We start from the raw sequence: 18195 nt of genomic DNA on the forward strand, positions 1-18195 counted from the left end.
TCCTCTGTTCAAGCTTCTTTGTTTTCCTTGCAGCCCTGACTCTATGTGCACTGCACATTGCAACCCCCACCTGCTGCATTGGAGTCTGCCCACTCCACTGGCTGCAAACACAGCACCAACATGCCTGCACCTACTGCAGCACTGGACAGCCCCTAGTACACACAGGCCTACTACAGAACCTCAACCAACCACCTCCACATTTCAGGAGAGAAGAGAGGAGCTGGGAGGCGCATATTGACTTTCTGCAGAGCACATTAGCTGTGGTTCTACTCAGCTCCATATGGCCTCTAGCCCAGGATCAGCAACCACACCAGCAGGTTAAAAGCACAGGAAACACCATGATGAAATTACATCCACATCTGATTGATTGTGCAGACTGCAGATTATCTTTCATGTACCCTACCCTGCCTGACAAAAGCCAGCCCATTTTTCAATTCTTCTTTCTTCCCTTTTAAATATAGGAAGTCACACATTTCAGCAATTATCACAGCACTGATGATCAAATATATGAGCAAAAGAAGAGTCGAGAAGCTGTAAGAGATGGTGCTAACTTTGAAATGCAAATGCTAATCTTCCGAATATTAAATACACTCATGAAGGCTTTTAAGCACTTGGTAGTTGTACTGAAAACAAATTTACAGGCTTAAAGTTAGGCATAGAGATAAGTGACCACATGAGTACTGAGCTGTATTAAGATACATGTAATCTTGCATAGTACGAGACAAAATATAAAACCTAACTAATAGTAGTAAGAGCTACTGATTTATGTCTCCAAATTTTGTGATTTTTCATCATTCCCATCTCTGCAATTTGTTTCAGTGAATTATTTAATACTGTCACTACCGATGTCAGCCCAGATAACACCAAAAGTACTTAACTTCAGCCTTTGACTTCTGCGTTTCTAAGTGGCATTGCAAAACTCTTGTTGCAAGGTCAGAGAAATAAGACCCTCTGCCAGTGACAGGACAACATTAAGTTCCTTGCACCATCTGTCATGCAGTCCAGGTCACGGCACGGCAGGAATTCACAAGCTCCTGTAGGAAGCTGAGACTCAGGAAAACCACAAATTGAAATAATGGCAAATTGGTATTTCAGTTATAATGATGACGCTACACATACACTAGCATGGATATCCACATGCATTTCAACAGCACACTTCTCCATGTCAGTAAAAATATAAAAGTATTGTGCTTTCTAGAATGATCTTGTTTCATAATACATCAACAATATTTAGATTCCAGTTTAGAGCATATGTATGCTCATACAGCTAGATATTTTTATACGTATTCTATCGTTAGATCAATCCATCAAAATCTTTATTCCAAAGTAACAGCTAATCAATCAATTTCCTTTTTTTAAGTGTACGCTGATCTCAACTCTTAGCTGAGCCATTTTGATCACTAAATCTAAAATTTCATTTCCACTCTCTCCCTTCTACTGGCTGCCTACCGCACAATTTTGCCTTCTTTTTTTTTCGTTTAAATATGTGCAGAGAAAAAAAAGAAAACAACAGACCACAATGTAGCAACTTCTCCTCACAGGTAACTGCATGCAACCTCCTTGACTGCAGTGGGACATCACCTCTTTGAGCTGACTACACAATAACTTGCTTGCAGTGGCACAAGCTGATTGCTCGTGCCCACACACTGTGTGAATTCTGAAGGAAAATTGAAATTTGAAGGCAGAATAGTACTACTCATTAGGCAACTAAAAAATATGAGAAAACAATTGTTATTACAATTTGGATCCTTTCCAGAAAGCCTGAATGTGTACAGGGGGATTTTTCACAATCCTGCCTTTAAAATACACATTAATGTCAGGTCAACAAAAGCAGTCTTGGAAGGCAGCGGTTTATTTGGAAACTACTTTTAACAGTATTACCCTATTGCTTCACAGGAAATAAATGTTTAAAAAACTATAACTTGGAGAGAAAGACATTTAAAACTTTCAGCTTCCTGATCAATATTTGCAACCATTAGTAGGTTAAAAGATGATGTTGGATGCAAAGACAAATCCTGAAGGCTGACTATTCCGTTATCTTAACCATCTCCCAAGGAGGTAGGAAAAAATCCCAAACCAAACCAAAATGCACCACTTTTCCTTATTTTTTTTTTTTTTTATAATCTCAGAAATTAAAATTTACCAGAGGTAGTGCAATTAAAACATCAGCATGACACTACTGAAATAATGGCTAAGCCTGCAATACATGGATCTTGCCTGACAGATCTGTCTTCCTGAGTGTTTTCTGTCTTGCTGTCTTTTAATTACTGAAGAACTTAAAAAGTCTACTGTTAGAAATTTTCCCAACCCCATAAATTCTTCAGGAGTATGTGATAATCTTATCACCACTAAAATCTGAAGAATCACTTTCATTTTTCCAAAACCCACAACCTTCTCTCATTCTACATCCTGTTCTTTCCTTTTCCAGATAATGCCATGCCCTCAGTTTATTTTTAAACAGAAAAGCTGCTGTAAAGCATTTCACTGGTTTATATAAAACCATACAGCCCAACAAAGTACTCTATAAAAGGAACAAACAAGCATTTAAAATACTGTGTTTAGCATAAAGTCCTTTAACATGGTCCCTCATTCTTTTGCTACTTTTTCCTTTATGATGATTTCCTTTATGCTTTTCATCTACTCGAATTCAACAATCTGTATAGAGAAGACTCCTGCTGGGATCTGAAATATCACATGCTTTGAATTAGCTCAAACTATTTACTATACCAAATCCCTACTAAAACCACTTTTTACTGAGATCAGTGAAACACTTTCTAAATGTAAATATAAAAACAAATTAGTAAGGTTCTTCAGCCTGGAGAAGAGAAGGCTGCGTGGAGACCTCATAGCAGCCTTCCACTATCTGAAAGGGGCCTACAAGGATGCTGGGGAGGGACTCTTCATTAGGGACTCTAATGACAGAACAAGGGGTAATGGGTTAAAAGTTAAACTAGGGAAGTTTAGATTAGATATAAGGAAGAAATTCTTTACTGTAAGGGTGGTGAGGCACTGGAATGGGTTGCCCAAGGTTGTGAATGCTCCATCCCTGGCAGTGTTCAAGGCCAGGTTGGACAGAGCCTTGGGTGATACGGTTTAGTGTGAGGTGTCCCTGCCCATGGCAGGGGGGTTGGAGCTTGATGATCTTAAGGTCCTTTCCAACCCTAACTATTCTATGATTCTATAACAGAGACAGGCTGACAAGCAAAGGTTCAATAAGCAGCTAAGAAAATGTGTTTAGAAATTCAAAGAAATGGGGAAATTTTGGGAATAGGGAAGGAGCCTCTAGAAGGTAGCCAAGTTTAATCTAAATGAGGAAAGAATGAGCTTGCAGGCACTTCAAAGGTCACCAGAAAACATTAAAACTAAAGAAGTTATAGAAACATAGTATGTGGTTTAAGAGAAGCATTACTGTCATGGAGACCTGTATATCTCAACTAAAGGAAAGCACATAAGATGATTAAAATCAAGCTAGAAGAAAATGGTAAAGAAAAGCCAGAACAGACAGATACTTTCAAAAAATTTTGCAAAGAAATAAAACACTCAAATGAAAGCATATGCTCTTCTATATAAACATCAAAAGCCTAAGAAGCTAGATGGAAGAACTAAAATGCCTGTTGTTAAAGCAACAGTATTTACACAGTAGTCTTACTGAAAACCGGTGGAAAAAAGACCACCAGGAGAATACTGACAAAGTAGAAAAGCCTGAAAGCCATACACTTCAGCAGGGATTGACAAAAAGTTTATACTAACCATCTAGGAGAATCAACAATTAACATAAAGTTCCTACGAACCAAAAAGCTACACTGAACAAGCAAAAGCTTATTAAAAACAAAAAAAAAAGAATGACCTAGAGGACACCTTCCAACCAGGATGGAAACTACTTGAGCTTCTAAGAAACGCAGAGAAAAGAAAGCCTGTCAAAGAAGAAAACACAATGGGTCAAGGGATAATTCAGTGACTCACAGTTAGACTAGTTAAGGATCACAACAGCAGACGGAAGCTGAGACCACTGCCTATGTCTCATGCAGAGCTGAAAACCAAAACAAAGATGTAAACAAACAAACAAAAAAACACCCATACAAAGAAAGAGGAACCCTCAATCTAATCTCAAGAAGTGGAAAGAACATGGCTCATAAAATATTACTATTGAGAAACTGCTTTCTAACACTGACAAAGCTTGTTAATCAAACAAATGAAAAACAAAATCCAAACACTAAAATTGAAAGGGAGAGCTAGAAGTTTACATATTAAAATCTTTGTAGTTGGCCTGAAGACACTGTAAAACTCAGAGGCACAGGCCAAAAGCTAATCAATTCCCAAAAAACTACTTGAGAAAGACCAAAACATAACCAGAATGCCTGAACAGCCAAGCAGGGAAGTTTCTGAAAACTATCTTAAAAACGATAATAAAAAGGATCATAAAATTTATCAGGATTAATATAAAGACTCAGTAATGCAAGCCAAGAAAAGAGCTTGAGAAATCATTTTTAAGAATATAAAAATAAGTAATAAATTATTATTTTTGAAATCTTATCAGAAGTTGGCAGCCTGATAAAGGATTTCTAAGAAAACAGATGATGCAGGTATTAAAAAGAGCAGCTAGAGAAGAGCAGACTGTAGCAGAAAGGGGTTGCTGTGGGGTTTTCCGTATCTGTGTTTAGCATGTGGTAATTCTCATTCCAAAATACTTTATACAGGGAAACACATCAGAAGATCTCTCTCAAATTGAAGTATCAGTATAAGGCGTTAGAGAAAAAAGAATCATCACAAGGAGATAAGGTTCACCAGAAAAGGCCAATGGGACTCAAAGGAGAAATAGCTAAAACTGTAGTAACACGTAACTTCTACCCAAAAGTGCCCCAGTATCCAAAGACAGGAAAATGAAGTGACTCCAGTCTCCCCTGGGATCCCTCCCAAAGACTGAGGGAAGTACCAATAGGTCTGGTATCTATCCTGGGAAAATTTATTAAAAACAAAGGTCCCAAAAGTGCCCACAAAAGTCCTCAGTAATCCTAGGGTGTATGTTTTTCAGTATATCCATAAACAACTTGGGAAAAGGGGTGAATAGCAATCTGACAAAGATAAGGGCCAACTATTAAGAATTATAAAAGAATCTCATAATAGTCACTACTGAGCAAGAAAACAGCAGATGAATTTTAGTGGACATGTATGTGAAGCAATACAGCTAAAACAAAACAATTCTTATTTTATACACACGACAACAGGCTCTTCGTTGACTATTAACACTTGGAAATGGAGATATCTGATGTCTATCATAGGTAGACCTGTGAAAACATCACTTTGGTGCTCAACAGCAGTCAAAACCAACTCAAAATGAAGAACATGGGAAAAGAACAAATAAGAGACAACATCATAATGCCACCTCAATGCATGATGAACACTGTAAACAATTCTGGTTCTACCACTGCCGCTTCCAAATGAAGGGAAAAGAAATGGAAAAGACAAGTTTCCAAGGACAATCAAAGCTCTAACACAGTGGCTAGATACAGATGGAGTAACATTTGTATTTAAGGTTTCTCTTCTCTGCATGTTCTTTGATACCGCTCTTTTAATTTTTAAAGGTAGTGTCCATCTCAGACCAACAGGGAGCGACCTCTAACTGAGCTACCCACGCTCAAATGTGTAGCAAATAAGTAGCCAGAGAACCCAATGGGCCTGTGACCATTCCTGCTATATCATATGGCATTGGAGAGAGGTCAGATACCTATCCCTGGCAAAAACATAATTAGCAGAATCAGGATGTGTGTGCTTGTGTATTTTATATACATGAATGTGCCCTGTGCAAACCTCATGCACCCAACCTGAACAGTAAGCAGCTCTTCCCATTTCTTTATACATCCTCATTTGTCATATAGACAGCTTTCTCGATTTATCTTCCATTGATTTGTATCCTCTAATATCATTAATTGCATGTTATATAAAATCTGTCAGTGCATACTACCATTTATTTAATAAGCAGGTGTTCAGAGGGCCCACAGGGGTCGGGGAACATGAATGGTCCTGTCATGCTTTTCGTCCTCCAGCACCACCTCAATCTTCTTTCAGGCTGGCAATTACCAAAGGTAGCTAGCTCTACTTTAAGACTCTTAACAGCCTACGAAGAAAAAGATGGGCCAACCCAGTTATTAGTGGCTACAATACTCAGCTGATGCACTTACAGAATTGTCCTACCCAATGGCACTAGCTGGCAGCCACAGAAGATAACCAAATACCAGAGAGCAATGACAGCTAATTACACTCTGCTCCCTGAAGTGTCCCTTCAGAACAGGGCTGAGACAATATGCAACAAAGCGAGAAAAAGTTTGTACCTTGATGAAACTAATTATTTCAGGCTCCACAGCTAATTAGCGCCTACTCACATCATTTAGAATATTTGTAATGTAAATGTAGTGATCAACATATTCTTCTTTCATGCTTTATTCTACACATACTGGTTCTGAATTCCTCTCAGAAGATGCAGCTTAATAACTTAGTTTAGCCGTTTTTTCAGATGTTCTCAAAATCATTCCTCCTCTTATTTTCAAAAATAATCTTAAAGAAACTCTCCAACAAATGCAACTGCTATTTATGCAACATCCAAAAATGTGGATACATGAAGATAAATTGAGTAAAATGCTTATGAAAAATTTATGCTTTGCAGTTAAATATATTCAAAATATGTCATTGTTGAAAGAGCTCCATCAGTTAAATGTTATGGATAATACATTACTTTACAGGACTCAAAGACATGTTTTTCAGATTAAATTGCACTGTAACACAAAAGTGAAATTATGGCCTTCCTTATACAGACCCGTGGAAGTCAATATTCATTTGATTCTTTGAGCTGTTTTAATACTGAGTTACATATTTTGACTGACACTTTTATATGGAAGTTAAAAGGTGGCTTTTCCTCATCACTCTACTTCTGACATAATTATTTGAGAATCTGGGTGTAATCAAGAAAAATGTCAAGATGGAACTTGCTTAAAAGTAAGGATCAGAAACTTTGAACCAGGGAGCACATATTCAGCACATGGAGAAACAGTGTTCATTTTAGAGGTCTGGTTAATGAAGAAAAAGGTAAGCTTAGACTTTTTTCTCTACTGAGTTTTTTAAAAATAGATTTTGCCACAATATTCCAGAGATTTAACATATTGCCATAATAAGGTAACATGAAAAATAGTTTTAATATCAAAAAGTCACTACTGACATTGTGTAATTACTTTTCAAGTTTTTCCTAAGGTTTTGCAATTACTTACTAAACACAGTTATTATCATAGAAAATGTTCTTAAAGTTTACTTCCATAAGGACACTTTCCACACTCTCATATGTCTCTCAGTTCAACTAACTTCAACCCAAGGAGCTTTCTTATTTCATTTCTGACTCCAAGATCAAGCTCTTTTCTGCAATGGGTATTACTTCTACAGTGATAAAATTTCAAATAAAGGTAACAACACGTTAACTTACATTTGAAATATAACCATGCCAAATAAAAGCTCTATAAAGGAGCAAAACTTCAGAAACATTCATAGGAAATAGATAAAAAAAATATTCTGCAAATACAGGCATTTCTATTTAGCATTAGCTGAGGGCTTATTTAATGAGTATTGATACCCCATTGCATTAAGGCACAGGTAAGAAAACAGTAAAAATCAAAGTAACCAAAAATAAATGGGTAAATTCTTTTAGTACTAAACAGACTTAAAAGAAGTGTCTAAAATCCTACCATCTACCAGTCAGATTTGGAAGTTGCCTGGGCTTGCTGGGGAAGAAAATAAGCCCAAGTGAGAAACTGTGGCCACTTTCTGGCACAAGCTAGCAGGGTGCCAATAGGGATTACACGAGCAGTTACTGATCTGGACAGTCTACCACCTCCTAGGTCTTGACCAGAATAGGCTGTGCTCAGACCACTGTGCCACTACAAAGGACTACCACAGTGGCTGCATCAAAAAAAGGGAGCCCAACCTCCTTCCGGGGTCTATAAAGCAAAGAGGAGTGACTTCTGAGGAGCAGCTGAGGGAACTGGGGTTGTTTAGTCTGGAGAAAAGGAGACTTCACTTAAGGGAGACTTTATTGCTATCTGTAACTACCTGAGAGGAGGTTGTAGTAAGGTGGGTGTTGGAATCTTCTCCCAAATAACAAGCAATAGAACAAGAGGAAATGGCCTGAAGTTGAAGCAGGAGAATTTTAGATTGGATATGAGGAAAAAATTATCCACTGAAAGCGTTATCAGATATTGGAACAAGCTGCCCAGGGAAGTAGCTAAGTCACCATCCCTGGAGGTACTTAAAAGACATGTAGATGTGGTGCTTAGGGACATGGTTTAGTGGTGGGCTTGGCAGCATCAGGTTAATGGTTGGACTCAATTATATTAAGAGTCTTTTCCAACTTAAATAATTCTATGATTCTGTCAGAGTGGGAGCAGCAGCACGCAGGTCCTGAGCCAAGTTCAAAGAGCATCTGTTTTCGTAACACACCTCGTAGGAGAAATAAAGCGTCCGAGTCTTCTGCCTGAATTCAGTCTTGCTGGAAAAAGAAGTGGGGGAATCTAGTCTTTCTAGAATTTTCCTGCAGGGCTGACCAAAGTACTAGTAAATTGGAGACAGGGATGGAGAAATTTTACCTGGAATTGGAAGCACAGCAATCCCACTTGTCCAGGCAGTGGGCATTTCTACTCTGCATGCCACAGCATTTAGGGTCTTTAAGAGGTTCTATAGCACACAGTACATCTGCTTGAGGAGACAGGTGGAAAAAACAAGTTCTAACTACTTTTGCAAACCCCAGTGAGTGGCTCTGAAAAGCCATCGGTCCATGTGGGATCTCATGGGACTATCCAATGATCAAACACCAGACTGGTTGTTACCTGAAGCTATAAGGGAAACATATCCAGGCCAGAGCATATCTTACCTCAGCTGCCCTCCAGAGCACACTATGAGCATGCAGCCAGAGGTTCCTGCACTCTAGAGCACATCTTCCAGGTTAGAGAAACTTCAAAACTAGAAACATGGATGGTCAAGAAGTGAATGCTCACACAACAGACCTGAGGGCAAGGCTAAGAGACTGATGGGTACTGCTTCCTCTCGTCTCCCAAGCAGAAACAGCAAGGAACTTTTACATCACATAATCACCACTGAGAACAAGAGTTCTGTTTATAGAAGAGATAAAGAAAACGTTTCTATACAGGTTGGAGAAACAGACAACTGGGAGGATAAGTGTAGAGACAGCCTCACACTCCTCTGCACAGATGGTGCAACAGTCACTTGAATTTTCAGCATCATCTGAAATTCAGTGTCCGGAGGTTGCTTATTCAAGATATAAAAATAAAAGATCTGGAGAAGAAAATGTGTGGAGCCATTTTTTGTTTGGGGTTTGTTTTTGGCTTGTTTGGTTTTTTTTTTCAATAGCATCAGGAATGATACTCAAATGAAAAAAACAGAAGGCAAAGGAAGGTGGCAGAACTGTGCTAAATCACTTTTTTTTTTTTTTCCGTCCCCAGTTTAATCTGTTGGCATCTTCGTCCATTTGGCATGGACACTCCAATCTTGGACTGATTCATGGTGCAGTCTGGAAGATTCCAGTGACTGCTACCATTATAACGAGGAAGTTTTCTTACAGCATAAATGTAGGGACTGAGATCGCTGGTTAATGTCCTTAATCTAGGAGACCTCTTGAAGGCTCAGCCAAAGAAATCTGTTCACCATTTTTATAGCAGTTCTAAGGTCCCCGCAAATGGGTCAGATATCTTTGTCCACAAGGAACTCGGAACCAACTGAAAAAATTCTAAGCAAGATAAGCTGACAGATATTCACAGGTCCATGGCAGATCTACTATGAAGGTGCCAGTACATGATTTGTGAATCCACATACCTGGCTTGACGCTGATAAAGACAGCATACAATCATAGCCCAATCTATCATCTGCCTTATTCCCACTGCACCTCAGTAAACAACAGCTCTAGTCAGTATGTTATTTGTCATTTTTTGACAACTGCACTAATGATGAGAATTTGTGGATCCACAATTTTGAGTCACAATCTGTGACATTAAATAACCTTTCCACTGCCAGGATATCCACAAAACATTAATTTATTAAGATTACAGTTCAAAGCTAAGTATTTTTCCAACATAGCCATGCCTATGGTTCTTTCCAGTACTTATTCAGCATTCATGTTATTAAATACGAAGGATAAAAAACAGGTATGCCACTGGCATGTCTTTATCTCAATGGCTTTCTGTTTCCAGGCTTGTTAGGGACTGGCAAATGAGATGAGCTTTAAGCAACATTAAAAGTAACCACAGATGTACTGGGAGAGTCATTAACAAATAAAACAAGAAAAGGCCCAGACTGGTGCAGTAGTGAGAAATGAAACCAGACACAAAGCTAGGCAATTCCTCCTTCAGACAGGAAAATGCAGCAAACTTGGGCCTAACTACAAAGGTAACACTGGCCACAAAAGTCGTGCTCAGACAACCAGAGATACTACTGGAAGGAACATTCGGTAGGGATGGCAATATCCTAAGACTGTATCAAATAGCTAGCAACTACAGCTGCCAAACAGCCAGCAACTATAGCTCGAAGAATATATTGTCATATAGTGCCTAGAGACAAGACATAGAAACATAGGATTTCCTCATGGAACATTTCAAAACAGGACATGAAAGCAGAACTGTATGCACAATTATAGCTGGAATTATGGAAAGAAAAGGTATCATAATTATACTAATGTTTGTTTTGAATTCTTCCTCATCTTGGTAGTAGAATAATTTGGCAGAATGAGTTTAAGAAGAGGTAGGATACCTCCTGGGCACAACAGCCACAGCATCAAGCATGCAAACAACCCTGTTTCTGCTTGTCCTTCAATTAATGAGGATTTTCCCACCTCATTACCTTTACTGTGACTTAGCTTTCTTTTAAGGGGGGAATGCATAAGCTGGTATTTGAAAACAGTATAGCAGATGCTTTGGCTTACTTTCAGTCTGCAAAGATTCCAAGGAATGCTTTCAGACCTTGGGTATTCTTGTACTTTGGGAAGCCAGTTGGTGCTCTTAAACAAAACAAAACAAAGCAAAAAAAAGCCTTAAATTGCACAGGGCTTATCTCAAAAGATTTCCTAAAATTGAGAGTTCGAATGAACATACAATACGGCTGTATTATGCTATGCAATTAGGTTATAACAGAGCATCTCATGGATAGCGATATACCACCACCACCACCACATCAGCGTGGTGACCTTTTGGTGTGGACAGATGACTTTTTCAGATTCAGAGTACTGATGAGGACATTACTGGAGGCATGCAGCAGATGCCTTTATGCAGACACCTCATCACTTGAGACACTGTGATGAGAATGATGGAACATGTCTCCCAAAGCTACTTTATCCACATGGACTGGAAGACTTTCCCCCCTCCATTTCAAACTGAGATTCTGATAATGAAAATCTGGAAGGGTTTGATTGATATCCAGTTTTTAACAGAAGCAGCAAGTATTTCTGTTAGAATAAGACAATTAGAGGGAGGATTTGCTGTCATTCTGACCAAGGGCCCAAAGAAATATTACATACCACTTAAAGCCCCAGGACTCTCATGATTTTCTTCTCTTTGCACAGAGACAGGTTGGCAGCTATAAAGTTTTAATGTGTTCCTTCAGAATGAGGCAGCTACCTCTGCTTCCATGCAGGATCAGCTGAAGGTAAATCCAGTCAGTCTGATGCCAGAAAAACAGTTCCTGCAGAGGGTACATCTGCCATGTTGTAGGTACACCTCCCTGGTTACTTGTACTCCCTCTTTGAGAATGATTACCTACTCCCACTTTTGCTACAGAAGGTATTTGGGCACGTCCGTGATGTAGGTGTGCAGTCAACCTTTAGTTTCTTCGATTTATGAATCATTTAAAAGGTTCAGGAATCACTGCATGATCAAGAACTTTGCAGGAACTTCGAAGTGGTTAAGGGGGATAAATAATACCTCTGTTCCAACAGACAATCATTAGGCAGTTAACCCAAAGCCATCTCATGCTGCTTTAGAAGAGGGAAGCCATCAGAATGCCACACTGTAGAAGCACTTTTCACCCAGCACATGCTCTACTTGGCCAGTGATACCATCAAGAAACATGCAGCTCCACATCCATGTCAATACATAGACAACCACATCTTAAGAGTTTTTGCAAGATCACAAGGATCTGGGAGACAGATAAGGGCTGAAGACTAGTGTTGAAGGTAAACACTGCACAGCAAGATTGTAGTCTTTGAGAAAGGGGCACAGGCCAGTCTAAAGGAAAACATGTACATCAGGCAGCAAACTGTGGACCATGAGTTTTGGGAAAAGGGACAGAAAGAAGATCTTTACAGACTTAGGTCTTCTCCCACTTACATCATAAGTGCTAAAAGATTCTGAAATCCCCAAAATTCAGTTTTTAATTGAAGCCTGTATCTATGGACTGTGCACTTTTTATGTTTAGAAAATACATGGGTAAAGTTATGGCCTTCCAACAACTTGTGCAATTTGGGCATCATCCCTGTTTTCAGCCAGTTTAGCTTAACCACATAAGAAACAAAACATCACAACTGCAAATATTTCAGATACACTCACATTTTACACTATGAATTTTAAAATGTTTTTTCTTTTTTTTTTTCTCCTACAGGTTGCAGTTATAATAAGTATGTTCTGGCCATAGACAAAACTGCTCAAGATATCACTAAAAATGGTCATAAGTTTTTAGTACTAAAAAGGGAGAGGAGGGCAACTAATGAGTTTGTCTTATATATTGTATTGAAAGAACGAGACAATAACCAGACAGAAAATGAAGCTGACCCCTGGCATTTCTAAGCACTGGAAGGCTTTCACAGGTTTGGGAAAATAATTTACTCTCTATCGATTAAAGCAGCAGCTAAACATGGATGACTGATCTCACTTTGCCAGTTTCAGTTCACGCCAGTTTCAGTTCACGCCAGGTACAGACAAATGCAGAGGATACTCTGACACAAGAAATTCAAAGGTTGATACTATCAGTACATTATTTAAAACTCTAAGCTGTGAACGATCACCTTTCAAGCAGACTCTGGGTTTGAGAAGATAGAGTGCTTAATTCCAAAGGTCAAAATCACAATAGTTTTCTGAAACAAACAAAAGCAAAATCTCTCAAGAAACTGCTCTCAGTAACAACCACAGCACATTGCCTGAAAGAATAGTAATCAGATTTCCAGGCACACTCTGTAAGTAATCTTGTTTACTGTAATTTTGCCACAGCTTTTATAAATTTTTCATCTGAAATCAGGAAGACTACAACTCATACTCTGACAGGTCGAAATAGCTGAGTAAGTGGAATACAACCCTGTGTTGTTGGCTGTGTCTGGGAACATTTAAGAATACTTTGCCAATTAAAAAAAAAAGGCAGCCCAGCCATCACAGCGATATATCCTAACAACCAAATAAAAAATTAAAATAGAAGGAAAGCCTCTCACTTCCATTGGTTTCAAGGTTAGGTTTTTCTAAGAAAGCCTAGAACATAAAAATGGTTCATGCTTCATGAACATCCATCTTGTCTTAACAATGTCCAATCCCACTTCTTTGAAGTACAAGTGAGAAATAAGAATCAAGTGTTGTGGTGAGTCATTTTGGAGTTTTGTTTCCACACCGGGCTTAGGTAATTTTCAGTAAAATCTTGACTGCTTTGTACAAAATCTAAAGGAAACAACTATTGAGAAAGATTTCCTTTAACTTCAAATGCACAGACATACACAGAACTATCCCCATCATTTGCGCCTCCTCTACAAAATTAAATCTTCCGTCAAAACAATCGCATACGTACTAGATACACAAAATAAAGACAAGGATACTAATACTGACTCTTGTGGCTCAGACGCTCCTGTGTACCCCTTTTATATAAACAGGCATGAAAAAAATTACTAAGATTGTACAGCTATATGAAAAGGGTATATTTTACTCAGGTGCGGGAGAAACAGATCTGAACTTTCAGGAATATTTTAATCACAAATGCAACCAGAGCTAGACTAGAATAAAACACTTTTAGGTGAGACTCTGGGCAGGCCTCCAAAGGATTTTGTCCAACATCCTGTGGCTGGAAGTCTGTATAGGCAACCTTTCTCTTTGCCTGAAGTTACTTTCATCCCTTGACTGGAAACTTTAAGGATGAACCCCACCTCTCTCTCCACTCACCCTTCCAGTTGTTAGCCACAGGAAGATAAAGGCTCAGGAAAAAGGTTTTAAAAGCATTTTTTTACCTCTTCCGGTATGTCTGGAATTCCAAATGCAGACTGAACTATAAAATTCCCCCTTTCTGAAGTAGCAATGCCAGGCAAGATCCAGCCAGCTCACAGTTTTGTTTCCATAACTTTTGGCCATCCTTCAATTTGGACCCACGGTTATGCCACCATTGTTATCGTGAATGATTTACCTCAAGAAACAGAATTATGAAAATAACCTTGTGCAACTTGTAAACAAGCTGTAGATTGTACCATGAAGGTATGAAATTTAGTGCTAAATACTGCCAAGCCCAAGATCTGTTGCCCTGACTGTAGGTGAGTACTCCGTATGCCTCCACACATAACTATGCCTCAGCCTTAGCATTCGACAGACTTCCATTTCCATCATTGGTCCCTTCAGCTGTGATGGACAAGCACCACACCAGAATGAGATATGATGTCAAACCAGTATTTTGTACACAGAGCTCCAAAACTGAAACATTTAGGCACTAAACAACTGAGTTACGAGGTGTTGCTATTTCTGGCCTCACATTAGCTCTTTTACAACTGCTCTGTATTTAGCAGGAATGGCAACTTAAATAAAAACCTCAGAAAATATTTCATAAAAATACCAAAAGCAAATAAAACACCAATTAACTCTAAATTTAGCTGATCCTGCAATCAGTTCCTGCAGTTTTTAAGACAAAAGTTTGATCACGAGCAAGAAAGCAGGATTCTGTCAATTTAAGCAAACACCGTTACGTGCAGTGCCTCTAGAAAAGAAACCATTAGATTATACTAAGCTTATCCTCACTCTTAATGTTGAACAAACATTAAGCTTTCCAGAAGACCACTATTTAGGAAAAAAATAAGTAAACCAAATAAAAAGTCTGAGACTCCTCAAATCCCCATTCTTTACCTCAGAAGCATACAGTAACGCAAACAGCCTGCCTCTAATCGCTAACAGCAGGAAAACTCTGTAAGGAGCAAGAATTTTACTGCCCTCTGCAGCTTTTCCTTTGCGTTCAACGCAAGGGCAAAACGCCACGGATTTCTGGGTGAGATAAACTGATACCGACTGTCATCTGCCGCTGTGACATATTTTTCCTCCCAAAGGCTGGAAACTCCGCACTGGACATGCAGAAAAGGTATCCAACCGCCCTAACTTCTCCTCCCGTTTTATAAACGAAGGCTGCTCTGCCCAAAAGCTTTCTTAAGAAAACGGGTCAAACGCTAGAAAATGGTATGGGGGGGGGGGGGGGGGGGGAGAAAGAGGACGCTTTGCCATAAAAATGTTATTTTTATGGCTTGCTTCCCATAAAAATGTTATTTCAGGTACTGGTAGAGGCTGCATTTTTGTGCGGCGATTTCAACCCTGCCACTGAAGAGGCCAATACGGCCGAGCTGCCAGTTGGAAGGGAGCAGAGCCAATGAATTAAGTGTATTAAACTCGATGCGCTTGTTGACTCAGTTTTCGCTCCATCAGCCCCGCTGCCGCCGTTCCAGCTTCGCCTCAGAGCACCGGGCAGCAAAGTTTGGGTGCGGGGTCCCCGGGCTCCGCAGTCGCTGCCCGCCGCCACCCCGCCGCCTCCCGACACCAACTTTCCTCCGCAGGAGCAGCGACACCGGCTCTCGCCCGCCCTGTCCCACCCCACACGGCCAGGCTCGGTTAGGCTGGGCTCGGCGGAGGGCGCCGAGTGAGGGGATGCCAGGCAGGAGGGGAGATCCCAGCCGGACGGTGGGAGCGGGGATGCCGGGCGGCGTGGGTCCCAGAGCGGGAGGGCGTCTCTTACCAGCCCGGAGGCGAAGAAGACGGCGAGCAAGGCCAGGCAGGCGCCCATCACGATGAGGAGCAGGAACACGATGAGCGGGTGCTGCTGGCTCATGCAGTAGTAAGACTCGTAGAGCCAGTCCCGGGAGCGGGACTGTTCGCCGCTCGCCCCACAGCCGCCGCCGCCCGCCTGGTCGGCCCGCTCCAGCAGGTAGCGGCGTCTCCTCCTCATCATCATCGCTTCTTGCCACATCGGGCAGAGCCCGCGCAACTCCCTCAGCGCCTCCGCCGCCGCCGCCGCCGCTGCTGCTGCAGGAGGCAACCGGGGAGTGGAGCGGAGCGCGCTCCCGCGCGGGAGGCGGAGAGGAGGGGCCGCGGCGGCGGCGGCAGCGGCATGGTGCGCCGGGCAGCCGCGGCCGCCGCGCAGCCAGCCCGGGGCTTGGTGCGCCTCCGGAAGGCGCCACCCCGCACGCACATGCCTTGCCCGGCTCTTCCAGAGGTGGGGGCGGGAGCCTCGCTCCTCCTCGCCGGGGAGGGGAGCGGAGCGAAGCGAGGAGGGCGGCAGCCCCAAAGCAAGCGCCCAAGGGCGGCGGCAGCAGGAGCAGGAGGCGCCTTCGAGGGCGACCGTGGAAGCTACCCCTCCCTCGCCCTCCCGCTCAAGGGCGGTGCCGGTAGGTGCCCACGGGGCACGGCCACCTGCCGCTGCCCGGTCACCGCCTGCGTGCGGCCGGAGACCTCGCCATCCCCGGAAGGTGCCTTTCCCGACGGCGGCAGTGAGGCTGAGAGCGCCCGTGTGCCGGGCCTGCCCCGCTCCCCGCGGGGACAGCAGCCGCAGCAGGGCAGCTCCTGGGCGCGCCGCGCCTTCCCGCGGGTGCGTGGCAGCACCTCCCGGCACACAGAGGGAGATACGTGTGAAAGTCTTGGAAATTACTCCCACGGGCAGAGGGCTTGGCAGAGGGTTTCGCTGGGTACCTCTCCCGGAGGCTGAATCTCCTTTTTAAGAATCATACCTTAGTTTCTGTCAAAGCCAGGAATTCCAGTTGGGAAGCAGAAGAACATGCTGGGAAAACGTGAAAACATATGGCTTTCCTTGTTCCGAATGAAGCAAGGAAACTTTCCTTGTTCATAACAAAGCAGGCACTTGAAACTGGACACATAACCCGCTACAGTTCCACATCCATCATACGCAGCATTTACTAGCCAAAGTTTTGTAAGTGCATGGAGGCAGTTCTTTCCTAGTGTACTGCCTCCCTGAATGGTGTCCCCGCAGGACAAATCTCTCTGCCCTTTCCAACCCACTCTCTGGCCTCTGCTGTAGTTTTTGCACATCCTAGAAGATGCAGGCCTGCCTAAGCTTTCTCCTAAGGGAGAGGAAAAGACAAAGTGGCACGAATGCTACCGGGCCTGAATGTCCCAAGTGTGGCTCCTGGTGACTGGAGTAATGTCAGAAGCAAGAAGGACTTGAGAGTACTATGATACTACAATAGGTGAAAAATTTGGGCTACCATAAGTGGTTTTAAGTGAGAAATGAAAAGCAGAGAGCTAACGATTAGCCAGATGGAAGAAGAGAAGGCTGGTAACTAGGATGACATGGACTGACACTCTTCTTTTAATGCTTAATGCTGCCTTCTTTCTCTGCCACTGCATGTTTGGGGTTTTTTTCCAGGAGAAGAGGTACACTAACCACCAGTGGAACAAATCGTAGAAACCAACAATACATATAGTTTGGAAACCTTGTCTATACATTTGCAATTCCTAGATTCCCCAGGTTTGAGACAAGGATGAGGCCTGTACTTCCTTTCCCCCTGTTCCTCTCAGCTGACTGGAAGGAAGAAAAGTTCCTTGGCTTTCACTCTTCCTTCCCCTGAAGTGACTGCTGGGGCAGGAAGAACAGATGAGGAAGAAGTAAAAAGTTACAACTACACCCACTGTTCTGGGAGAGAGAGGGTGAAAAACTCTCAGAATCAGCAGTGATAAGACTGAAGGATGAACACAAATCTATGTGGGGAGAACATTCTGGCAGAATTAATTGCTGGGAAGAGGTGGGTGTGAGAATTTCTGCAACATGAAAAGGCTTTACTTGCAGTCACTTCAAAAACTGTGGAGCTGGCCACCCTCACTGTCACACACACACATACAGTGGGATAAGCAAGGAGAGTTCAAAACAAAATCAAGAGACAAACCAGAATTGTAACATAAATCTCCTTTTTAAAAGCAGATTGCG

The 18195-nt window shown here is 41.8% G+C and overlaps 1 protein-coding gene across 1 annotated transcript in view; it reads right to left on the reverse strand.

Annotated features, from left to right (window-relative positions):
* ADCY2 (adenylate cyclase 2) overlaps positions 1-16224 on the reverse strand; it is a gene marked incomplete at both ends in the record, with an annotated part of 213469 nt that extends 197245 nt beyond the window's left edge. Inside the window, one exon of the mRNA XM_080611585.1 lies at positions 15994-16224. Within this exon, the coding sequence (XP_080467711.1) occupies positions 15994-16224 (231 nt within the window). The remainder of the gene's footprint in view (positions 1-15993) is intronic.
* Positions 16225-18195: the final 1971 nt, after the last annotated feature.

The sequence above is a fragment of the Psittacula echo genome, assembly GCF_963264785.1.
Source record: "Psittacula echo genome assembly, chromosome: 2".
Classification (NCBI taxonomy): domain Eukaryota; kingdom Metazoa; phylum Chordata; class Aves; order Psittaciformes; family Psittacidae; genus Psittacula; species Psittacula echo.